This window comes from Corylus avellana, chromosome ca7 (genome assembly GCF_901000735.1).
Source record: "Corylus avellana chromosome ca7, CavTom2PMs-1.0".
Classification (NCBI taxonomy): Eukaryota; Viridiplantae; Streptophyta; class Magnoliopsida; order Fagales; family Betulaceae; genus Corylus; species Corylus avellana.
This window is the reverse complement of record NC_081547.1, coordinates 5,023,914-5,036,050: the sequence shown is the minus strand read 5'-3', so window position 1 is coordinate 5,036,050 and position 12,137 is coordinate 5,023,914. Positions and strand designations below refer to the sequence as shown.

At 38.1% G+C, this 12,137-nt stretch overlaps 2 protein-coding genes across 2 annotated transcripts; both read left to right on the top strand.

Annotated features, from left to right (window-relative positions):
- Positions 1-2,338: 2,338 nt before the first annotated feature.
- Positions 2,339-6,228, top strand: LOC132188680 (3-methyl-2-oxobutanoate hydroxymethyltransferase 1, mitochondrial-like). The gene is made up of 5 exons (XM_059603200.1): positions 2,339-3,022; positions 3,206-3,412; positions 3,841-3,987; positions 5,598-5,651; positions 5,743-6,228. Exons 1-5 carry the CDS (start codon positions 2,615-2,617, stop codon positions 5,971-5,973), a joined length of 1,047 nt encoding a protein of 348 aa, XP_059459183.1. The 5' UTR covers positions 2,339-2,614; the 3' UTR covers positions 5,974-6,228.
- A 1,535-nt stretch (positions 6,229-7,763) lies between these two features.
- On the top strand, positions 7,764-10,596 carry LOC132186975 (pentatricopeptide repeat-containing protein At5g28460-like). Its single transcript, XM_059601106.1, has one exon. The coding sequence runs from the start codon at positions 7,877-7,879 to the stop codon at positions 10,166-10,168; it is 2,292 nt and encodes a 763-aa protein (XP_059457089.1). The 5' UTR covers positions 7,764-7,876; the 3' UTR covers positions 10,169-10,596.
- Positions 10,597-12,137: the final 1,541 nt, after the last annotated feature.

The following is a 12,137-nucleotide window of genomic DNA, read 5'->3' as shown; positions in this document are numbered from 1 at the left end:
ACCTCAAGATATGCTCAGAAAGGGTGACCGAAGAATTCCAAGTCCATGGGCATAGTTCGACCACCACCATTTAGCACAATAATGAATTTGGTGAACTTTTCTAATAGTAGGGGCTAATTTGTTCTTTTTTGTTTACCCTATGGAGTGATTAACCGCCTTTGAAACTCTTAGAATTATTTGTCAAAACTTCAAACCACAAGGATCCAAAATACATTTATTCAATTTTTAACAAGTACTATCCTAAGAGTTGGTTAGAACTGCTACACTAGCTTTGCAAGATTACTGTGGGGGTAAAATCATGGTTTACATCATTACTCATACATGAATAATGTTAAATCTTGTGAGTTTTAATGTTAATCACAAGATGAAGACCCAAAAACTTGTTATGAGTTTTAATGTTACTCGCAAGTGCACAAGTCATTTGCAATATATAACTTTTTGCAAGGAATTGTGTCTATGTAAATAAACTTTTATCTAAATCAATCTTACTTTAATCTAGTTCCAAATTTGTGTGATTTTTGAAATTAAAAACAAAATAAACATGAATTGAAACAAAATGAAATTAAACAGTGGATAAACTACTAAGGTATTGGAATCAGCCCTCACTAATTCATAGCAACAATTTTCACGTTCATCAATATTTTTCGACGTTTCAAACGACACATTTTATGTATGTTATACTTTATCAAAAACAAATGTATCAAAACATCAAAAGTATCCGTTCTTTGTACAAATCACAAAGATATTCGATTTAGTTCAAATCATCCGATGTATTTGTGCTTTGCACAAATCACAAAGGATATCCAAAATAAACCAAAAGATCCGATGTGTCCGTTGAACAAATGACAATGAATATCCAATATATAACAAACAAAACAAGCAATCAATTAAAAATGATTAACAATTAATTGAAATAGAAATAGAACAATAATATATACGATTCTTATCAATGGAAAATATCAATGTACATAAAAATTAACTGTTGCTACTTATTTATGAGGCTTCATCCTTAACCTTAGTTAAAGGATTTAGCTTCTCATGACTACAAACATTATATAATTGATAAATGAATTCATGAAAACTATAAACTTACAAAGGGAAATGAATTTAGGGAAAAAAACGTCAAGATTACACTGAATGGCCCCATTTGGGCGGCTTCCTCCAATTTCCCTAGAAAATTATGATATTTATAAGCTAATTTTAGGGTTTCACCACTTCCAGGTCAGACAAATACACTTGATCGTACTCATGTAAATATTAGCTCTTCTGCGGCGCAACGTATGGGCGTTGCTTGCTTGGGTGTATGCGAGAGTGCGCTCGAGCGCGCCCTTGATGTGCTCAAGCACAGATGCGCTCAAGCGTGGGTGCCATGCGCTCGATCCCATTTCCAGAATTCCACTTTTTCCCGCTTCTTTGCAATTTTCTCTTAACAATCTACAAAACATTAAGACACCAAAACTAAATAATACATTAGAGAATAATAAAGAAAAAAGCTTAGCAAATGCAAATTAAGGAATTCAAATATGCAATATTTGGCACATGCAAGTGTTATATCTCATATTGAGAAAAAATAAAGAGAATAATTAATATACTTAAGTGGACCAAATCTCATTAACTTTTATTAATTCTACTTTATTAACCGTTTTTTTTTTTAAAAAAAAAAACAAACATTATAGGTTACAATCAGGGACAAGTATAGGCTATGCCCCCTCCTCCTCCCACAATTCATAAGCAAAGAAAAAAAAACAAAGAAATTATTATAAATTTTAAAAATTTTTTTTTTCTTTGTCTACTGGCCCCATCAACTAAAATTTTTAGGTCCTGACCTCTACCCATACTAATTTCTGCTCCTCTGGTTACAATATGATAATCTCATTTGAAAAGCCTTATTCAGAGTTGGGATCGGTGGAACCAATGCTCAGTCATTAATTAAAGACACATCCAATTCTGCATTCTGTAATGTGTTGTAATAAATTGGAGATCTTTGTCAAGACTCAAGACTTTGCAAGGCCAGGATCGAAGAGTTGGAGCATTCTTATTATGAAGGGGATGACATTCTGCAGCCTATCTTTGTAAGGAATTACAGGGTTGCTACTTGATCAAGAACCAAGTAAAATTATTGACAAATTATTTCATTCCAATTTCCACCGTTTCCTTTCGATTGGTTTGATTTTTGTTGAGAATGAGGAAAACAGTAAAATAAAAAGAAAAATGAATAAAATATTTGAGCATTTTACTACAGAGACTGCCCAAAGGCTGCTAATGCTATATATTAACAAGTCGGAAAGAAAGAAAGAATTATAGACAAATTATAAACAACCACCGATTGGTGGTTGCCTCGAATGAGAGTCGTGGCTTTCAAGAGTGTTGTTTACAGCTTTACAGGCTTCAACAGAGCACGTGGAAAACGCTCGGCACAGAAAACGAACAAAAGAGGTAGTTGGAAAATGCAGCCTTGCCACCGTTCAAGTTGGCGTAGGCGGCGCACCCAAACCGCCTACCCCCTCAATCATTCGCATAGATATGTAAGACCATCAATTCAACCAAACAAAATACCAAGCTCCCACATTCATTCACCTCTCTAACTAACGGTGTCTCGAAGAATTGATCGAAAATGGGCTTCATAGCCGCCCTCTCTAGAGCTAAGTCCGCCGTGAAGTCCCATGCCATGCTCCGCCGCATGAGCAATATCCCCGAGAGCACCGTCTACGGCGGCCCGAAGCCCCAGACTCCCAACCAAAGAGTGACGCTGACCAACTTGAAGCAAAAGCACCGGAAGGGCGAGCCCATAACGGTCGTGACCGCTTACGATTACCCGTCAGCGGTGCACCTTGACTCCGCAGGCATCGACGTGTGCCTCGTCGGTGACTCGGCCTCCATGGTCGTGCACGGCCACGACACAACCCTCCCTATCTCGCTCGACGAGATGATTGTTCATTGCCGCGCGGTGGCGCGTGGCGCGACCCGCCCGCTTCTCATCGGGGACTTGCCCTTTGGGACCTACGAATCCAGCACCAGTCAGGTAATGGGGAATCGATGTAACAAAAACCAAAATTTACAAGGGTTTTTGTTTTCCTAGTTGTCCAAAACCTCGAGCTGAAACGAAATGGTGAAATTTAATCATTTAGTTCTAACGATTATGATTTGGGATTTCCGTTTTAAGTGTGCAATGATTGGTGATTGTTGCAGTTTTGATTATGGGCAGGCAGTTGATACGGCGGTGAGGGTTTTGAAGGAAGGAGGAATGGATGCGATAAAATTGGAAGGAGGATCGCCTTCGAGAATCACTGCAGCAAGAGCTATTGTTGAAGCTGGGATTGCAGTGATGGGACATGTGGGACTCACACCTCAGGCCATTAGTGCTCTTGGGGGATTCAGGCCTCAGGGCAAGAATCTTGCTAGTGCTCTCAAGGTCTCTTAACTCACTTTCTCACTTGTGTGTGTCCGCCTACATATATGTACTAATTCTCCTGACACGTGTAATTCCCTGTTCCATATGCGTCCATTACATTTGAAATTGAGAATATACATTTCATGATCAGAATTGAAAATTGACGTATCTTAATGAGTACATCATACCATATTATTTAATTTTTTTTAAAAACGTGCAAACATTGACATAATATCCATCATTAGATATACAAACTTTATATTTTGGCCATAAAATAGAGAGAATCCTATTCCGGTTAGTAGACCATGCCAGATCCTACGATGATTATTGTGCAAGTCAGATTTTGAACTCTTAATCTACACTGTGATGTGCTTATCAAGGCTTGGCATCCCACTTGAACTGTGTTTTGTGTATTTTGTTGTTATGATGAAAGGAATTGTTCTGTGCAGGTTGTGGAGACTGCGCTGGCTTTGCAGGAAGTGGGGTGTTTTTCTGTTGTTCTGGAATGTGTGCCTCCGCCGGTGGCTGCCGCAGCTACATCAGCTCTTCGAATTCCTACCATTGGTATTGGGGCTGGACCTTTTTGCAGCGGGCAGGTTAGATCATTTATCGAGCTCTATAGCTCTTTGCTGGTATGTGTGTGCTTGAGATGTCTATGTACGTACTCCCTCTTGGTGTTGAATTGCTTACTGCTAATCGAGTTAAGTTTATTTAACAAGATGTGGTTCTACCTATATTTTGTTAGTAAATATGTTGATTTGATATGCATTTGCATTTGGAATTTTCTGATTATTGGTGTTTAAGATACTAAGTGTTTTTTAGGAGAGAGAACCACATCAGTTCTATTACTCCAAAAGAATTAATCAAGTTGTAATTGAAGCTTCCTAAAATCGCTTATAAAGTTCAGTATCACCTAGTAAAGAACCAATGTAGGACTTAGAACCCATAAACTCTTTTATAATCCACTCACTGATCTTACTCTATGCGAGCTAATCATCCTCCCATTGTGGGACTTGGTGTTTCAAAGTGTAATAGGAGGCTCTTGATGGTTATAATAGGGGACTGTCATGGTACCTTAAAAACTGTTGTCCAACTTTACAAAGAGTTTCTGTTGATACAAGAAGGTCAAATAAAAGTTTTCGTTATTGAGCAGGGAAAAAATGTCAGTTTAGAAAAAAAATTTGATTGTATCAAATAGAGCATAGGCATTGATATTTTCAAGCCTCCATCAGTTTGTTTAAACTTTTAGTACAGAGCTTACTAGTTATTTGTAGAATTCATAATAATTTTGGATTTCTTTTTCTGTTGTTGTTGCTATTCTTTGTTTTCTTATTTGACGGAAATATTTTAGGCCGTGTTTGAACCATCTTTTATAAGAAATAGCCACTTCTCAAACTTTTATGTCATGTGTATATTAGATTAGTATTAAAACAATTTACAATCGTCTACAAAGTTCTTGAAGAAGATGTTGTAGCCTACTCTTTGTAAGAGAAGTGAATCAGTCCTTTGAGGCCTTGCGTTTGGTAAGAAGCCAGTTCAAGTTAATTACATTGGCATTTTGGCCTTTGCTTCTTTGGGTTTGTAACTTTTGCAGTAACTTAAATTGGCAACTCCTGCAATAATATGAATATTTTCCTTTGTGCTCAAAAGAAAGGTTTTTTAGGCCACAGACACAGATGATATCATTAGTGATAGAGATTCCAAAAGAAAAAAAAAAAAAACAAAAAAAACAAAGAATCTCCTTCTTAAAGCAAGAAAAACAAAAGGGAAACAGTAGAGACTACTCTAGCTATTGTTAGTTTAGAAGTGAATAATCTTTTCAGTGTTCTAATTGGTTTTGAAAGCAAAGCAGAGAGTGAACTTTAGGCACATTTGTTGCTTATATTTTATTTTTGGTGTTTGCGTGCATGGCGGGGGTTTGTTTAGAAAAGAGTCAGTTGGGAGATTCATCCTGGTTGTGGTTCCGCTTGTGTTGATTTTTTTTTTTTACTTTGGTTTCGTTGATGTTATGTTATGATCTCAAGCTCGCTGCTTTCTGTGTAACTACAAAGAGATTGGGGTAGAAACAACCTAGCTTCCCATTCTGATGTGCAAATGATAGTGGGCATTGCATAATTCCAAATCCAAATGATTTCCTGCCAAAATAATGGTGTACATCCACTACTTGTTTATGTTTCACCATAATAAAACTGTATCATTGATGCAGGTTCTAGTTTACCATGATTTGCTTGGAATGCTTCAGCATCCCCATCATGCCAAGGTTTGGCTCCAAAACTGCAACTCTGGCTAAATTTTCCCTCCTTTCCATTTCATTTGAATGTTCCAGTCATGAGAGACTGTTCCTTTTGCAGGTTACACCGAAGTTCTGTAAGAAGTATGCACATGTGGGAGATGTCATCAACAAAGCTCTATTGGAGTACAAGGAAGAAGTCACAAATGGTTCATTTCCTGGTCCTGCCCACAGCCCCTATAAAATCAGTGCGAGTGATGTTGACAGCTTCTCAAATGAGCTGCAGAAGTTAGGTTTGGACAAGGCAGCATCTGCAGCAGCCGAAGCAGCTGAGAAGATTGGCACTGCTTAATCCCGTGCAAGTAGTTTATTTTCAGATAATTCCACTGGCAGAGCCTTCTTCCGGTGGTGGGATTTTGATTTAATTCGCATTTTTATATTTTGCTACTTCTTTAATTGATGAGAATGTCCTTTTTTACAGCAGTTGAATGTAGTTGGCAGTTTGTTAGCATTTCATTTTTTCCTCCTTCCTGTCATGTTTATGATTTGAAGAACATGTCAAATATAAACTCTTAAAAGGGTTTTATCTTAATTTATTTGCTGTGGATACTCGGGCTCTTGCCTTCTTAGTGGTTAGCAGTTGGAATTAAAGAAGTATCAGTGCTGCGGCCCTTCCCCAGTTCCCTTTTCTCCTTTTGTAACGTTGAAGAAAGGTGTCTAGAATGTGCCGTTGGAAACCAACTTCTAGGCATGATAAAAAAAGTTATTCTTACATAAAGTTGTTGGAGCCCGGAAGCGATAGCAAAAAAGGCTTAAAAGGTGATTACGAGATGACGTCTCTTATGAGCAAGCAGCATCAGAAAAAGACTCAAAGCAGTCGCTAGATGATTTCATACCTCAGCAATACAAGTAGCCCAAGTGAATATTTAACACCAAAACGTTTTGTCATCAAGCAGGTAGATAGGATCTCCTTTTTTGTTTTATTCCTTCTGTCATGGAATGTGATTGGTATTTGGTATGTAAATTATTCGAAATCACTCGAGATCTTCTATCCGTACAAAAATAAACGGTAAAATTGCAATATTAGGGGAGCTGAGGGTAATCTCTACCGTTGATTTTTGTACGGGAGAATCACCGGAGGCAAGCCGAACTCATTGTTGTCGAACTTTTTGTTGGGTATCGAATCAAGCATAGAAATTGTGATTGTTTCTTTTTGGTATACAAGATTTGGACCTGGTACCTATTCCAGTTGCACTCCCATTGTTTACAAGTTGAGGTAGGCCAAAAATATGAGTGGCCGACCTGCTGGTTTCACTAACAATCATCGTGGGTCGCTAGAATAGAGAATTATAATAATGGCTCCACTGATAGAATGATTGCATGAGGTACAACGCACAGATTGCAATGCTTGTGCATAACACATGAATCATGTAAACACAGCTTCACCGGATGATTGTGTCCACCACATAATTTCAAATGCACCTTCCAAAGTCTTCGTTGGTCCCATTTTCCTTTGGGATTTTTTCCTTCTAATGACTCCCATCACATCAAAGAAAATCCTTAACAATGCCTGAGCTGGATCCTCATTTCTTGAAATTTTTTGCTTTAATCTTAAAGTAAAGAGAATTGAGACAGAAAATGAGAGAGAGAGAGAGAGGGTGTGGCATTTGGGTGCTCCGGTGGGTCTGTCTTAGAGCAGCCTGAGATACAAGATTCACCTGTTTAAGCATTTCAGACCTTATACCTCTCCCAACAGGCACAACTGTTCAGGCATCTTAGACCTTACACCTCCTTCTCTCATTTTCTATTTGAATTTTAAGAAAATAAGAAGAAATGTAATAGAAATATTGATTTGAGTGCCTACTTCCAGATCAGGTTAATGTTCATACAAAATATTTTAAATTTTTGAAAGACAGCCATTTGTTTTTCAAATTGATGAAAATAAAAAAACAAAACAAAAAGTTACTAAAATAATAAAAATTCATATAATTTCATTAGTTTTTTTTTTTTTTTTTTTTTTTTAACCAATACGGTAAATTTTCTATGATTCAATGTAGAAATAATGATTGAAATTCGAAAAAATTTATTCCATATAATAAAAGTCTAAAGAATGTGGATAGAGTTATTGAAAAACTCCGAAATTACTAGGAGAGAGAATTGAGAGGATCCTTTCTGAGTCTTCTAAAACGACGAGAGTTGCAGTTAAAGCAAAGAAAACGCGAAAGAGCAAAATCACCATCGTCTCTCCCAACAAAATGAACAGATCACTCTCTTCTTCTAAACAATCCCAACTCCTCCTCCTCCGCCTTCTCGAACCCCAAACCTCTACAGTTCCTTCGTACTCCCTCCTCCGCCACCTCTGCACCGAACCCAACCCCCCACCACCGCCACCACCACAAGACGAAGACTCACTGATAACCAAAGCAGTCCAACTCCTCCAAGCCCCAGAGAATGAGAACTCCGGCTCCACCCAACTCCGCCAGCTCCTATTTTCCTCTTCTTCTCCTTCCTCTCCTGGCCTTTTTCGCCAAATCGCTCGCCGCTTGAACTCTTCCTCCCAAGCGCTCAAGTTCTTCGACTACATTCAGTCGAATGCACCTTCGCAAGATTTACATTCATTGTCCTCGACCTTCCAGGCCATTTTTGAGCTCGCTAGCCGCGAACCCAATTCGCAGGAGAAACTGTTAGAGCTGTATAGGACGTCCAAAGAGCGGAACGTCCCGCTTACCATCAATGGCGCAACACTTCTTGTTCGGTGCTTGGGAAGGGCCAGGATGGTGGACGAGGTGCTTGGTGTGGCTAACGAACTAGACTCGTCTTTGAAAAATACGCATTTTTGCAATGTGGTGATTGATGTGCTATTCAGATTGGGGTATGCGGATTATGCGCATAATGTGGTTGACGAAATGCTTCAACCAAATGCGGAGTGTCCGCCCAATGATATTACGGGTGATATTGTTTTTGCGGCGTTGTTGAGGAGGGAGTGGCCACGGAGGACTTTCAATGACGAGGAGATTGTTGGGTTGGTGTCGAAATTTGGTGAATGTGGTGTGTTTCTGGATAGTCCTAAACTTACGCAGTTGATTACTAAATTGTGTAGGAATAGAAACACAAACCGTGCTTGGGATGTTTTACATCATGTGATGAAATCCGGTGGTGCAGTGGAAACTGCATCTTGCAATGCGCTTTTGACAGGGTTGGCAAGGGATGAGGACTTTGAGAGGATGAATAAGCTTACTACGGAGATGATACAGATGGATATACAACCCAATGTGGTAACTTTTGGGATTCTTATTAATCGTATGTGCAAGTCTCGGAGGGTCGATGAGGCATTGGAGTTTCTGGAGAAAATGAAAGGAGGGAGTGAGGGGGTGTCGGTTGAACCTGATGTAATCATGTACAATACTCTGATTGATGGACTTTGTAAAGTTGGGAGGCAAGAAGAAGGTTTGAGTTTGATGGACCAGATGAGATTGAATAAATGTGTGCCAAATACTGTTACCTATAATTGCTTGATTGACGGGTTCTGCAAAGCTGGTGAAATTGAGAGGGCACATGAGCTATTTGATCAGATGAACAAGGAAAGAGTGTTTCCCAATTCGATCACCCTTAATACTTTAGTTGATGGTATGTGCAGACATGGGAGGATCAATAGCGCAGTTGAGTTCTTCAATGACATGCAAAGTAATGGTCTGAAAGGCAATGCAGTCACATATACAACCGTGATTAAAGCATTTTGTAATGTCAACAACATTGATAAAGCAATGGAATTTTTCAATCAAATGTTAAAAGTTGGATGCACCCCAGATGCAATTGTTTATTATACCTTGATTTCGGGTTTGAGCCTAGCTGGAAGGATGGATGATGCCAGCTGTGTCGTATCAAAGTTGAAAGAAGCTGGGTTCTGCCTTGACACTGTCTCCTACAATAATCTCGTCAGTGGGTTCTGCAAGAAGAATAAGTTGGATAGAGCTTATGAGATGCTCAAGGAAATGGAGCAAGCTGGAGTTAAGCCTGATAGCTTCACATATAACATTTTGATTTCATATTTGAGCAAAACTGGGAATTTCAAAATAGCCCATACAGTGATGAGAAAGATGGTTAAGGAGGGTATAGTACCCACTGTTGTCACTTATGGAGCACTGATACATGCGTATTGCTTAAACAACAAAATTGACAAAGCCATGAAAATTTTCAGGGATTTGAGTTCTGCGTCAGAAGTTGCTCCCAACACTGTAATATACAATATTCTAATAGATTCTCTCTGCAAGAATAATGACGTAGAGCTTGCTCTTTCTCTGATGCACGATATGAAATGTAAGGGGGTGAGGCCCAATATTACCACATACAATGCTATGTTCAAAGGCCTTCGGGATAAAAATTTATTAGAGAAAGCATTTGAACTTATGGACAGAATGGTTGAACAGGCGTGTAATCCTGATTATATAACCATGGAGGTGCTTACTGAATGGCTTTCTGCAGTTGGTGAAACAGGAAAGTTGAAAAATTTTGTTGAAGGATATGAGGTTTCTGCTTCTTCTGGATAGTAGGATGGCTTTAGCAGCTGGAGGATGGGTTGTGTTATTGTTGGCCATACTCGGAAGGAAGAATCTTCTGGCCTTATTGTTGTGTTATGGTTGGAACGTCTGTTGGGCTTCACACAGAACATTGATTGAAGAAACTCAGTTTCTCATGGGGGTCTATGTGAGCACATCGTTGCTGCAGCATCCATGCATGTCCATTGTGGGTTCCATCCTTTCATGTTGGACTAACCGAACAAAGAGGTAGGTATATTCCATTACGTGTTGCTAATAAGTTATATGCAGTCGAGACATCTTCCTGTTGGGAGTTACATGACACTATAAAGGGTGAATTGTACAACACTTGATGGTTGATTATAAGCTACTGTTGAAGCTTCATTTTCTGACCTTTACCTATGAATAACTAAACATGCTTGATTTGGCAGCCATTTCATCACATATATTGTAGTATTTCCTTTTTGTTGGTCTGCATGACTAGAAATTATGATATGAATGTGGCTATTTTTATTTCATCTTTTCCATTTCTGCTTCAAGCCACATTCGCATATCTCTTTCTTGACATTTTATCATTATATTTTAATATCTTTATCACATTTCAAAAAACTTGGAACTATTGTTAAAAACCCGTAGAAGATACAAGCAGAGACGGGCTGCAAACAACAGGGGAAGTACAGAAGCAGAGCAACACAAACAACCATGATTGCTGTCAACAGTGAAGCTTTAGAGGAACAAACTAGTAAGAACTACAACTGCGGAGGCTGCATTTATCTTAGGAGGGCAAACCAAGATTGTGACAATTTTTTCAATTATTTATTTATTTGCATCTCTAATTAAATGTTTGTTCACTAAATAAATTAATCTATCAATAAGATGGTAGGTCTTTGATCTACAATGGTCAATCATTCAACCAAAAAGGCATACGAGGGATCACATTTCACAATTCACAGTTTTTTGGACTCTTAACATTACGTAAGGGCACAGAATGAGTCATTTTATACGAGATTCCGCGTCCTGTTAGCATAATCTTATCTTTTCCAAGCTGTTAGCATAATATTGACAGCAGAATATTTGCCTAATTATTATTATTATTATTATACACGTATAGGGGCAACCATTGGTGGATAGTGTTGACAATTCATTAAAAAAAAAAAAAAAACAAAAGACAAGGCTACCATTTTTCTGATCTAATGGTACTGGATGAATTCTTAGATCCTATCATCCTACCATACTTAAAAGCGTATTCTTTTACGCTCATCCTTATGTTATAGCTCTAGGAAAAAAAAAATCAACCTTTGAAATTTACAGTTGGATCAGAATTTCCAACCAATCTTTGAAATCTTTGTTTATTTTGGCATAAAATGACTTTCTAAAAAATGTTTTGTATTTTTCGGTGTTTTGTGCGACAGAAAATATTTTCAATTTAACCGAAAAAGCTTCTTTATTTTCCATAAAATTATTTTCATTTTTGAAAATCGTAAACCATTTTTCGAGTTTGACTTTCTCATTTTCAAATCAACAGACCCAAACAAGACTCCGCCAGGGCCCAGACAAGACTCTGCCGAGACCCGATTGGAACTACATCAACATTGTAAAATAGTTGTGAGATAAAAATGCGATATATAACATTACTCTTTCAAATAATGTTGAAAAAGTAGAACCATGTCGAATAATGGTGACGTTTGTAACCGCTAGCATGTTCATTGTTGATTAAAAAAGAGGAAGCCATTTTTTTTTACTCTTGATCCAAGTGAAGGTAACAGTGGTTTATATATATAAGTAAGAGAAGGTAATAGTAAACTAATGGATCCCCATTACATTTTAGCAAAATTCAAACTGATTGGCTCCATGTCCGCCACATGAGATGAGAGGGTGGTTGCAGAGCCAACCATTTTAGTTGTTGAAATAACATCTAGTTCTTCAACTCTTTGCCATTTTGTTGGGACATTTTGGAAAATTAAGTTATTCCATGTGATAT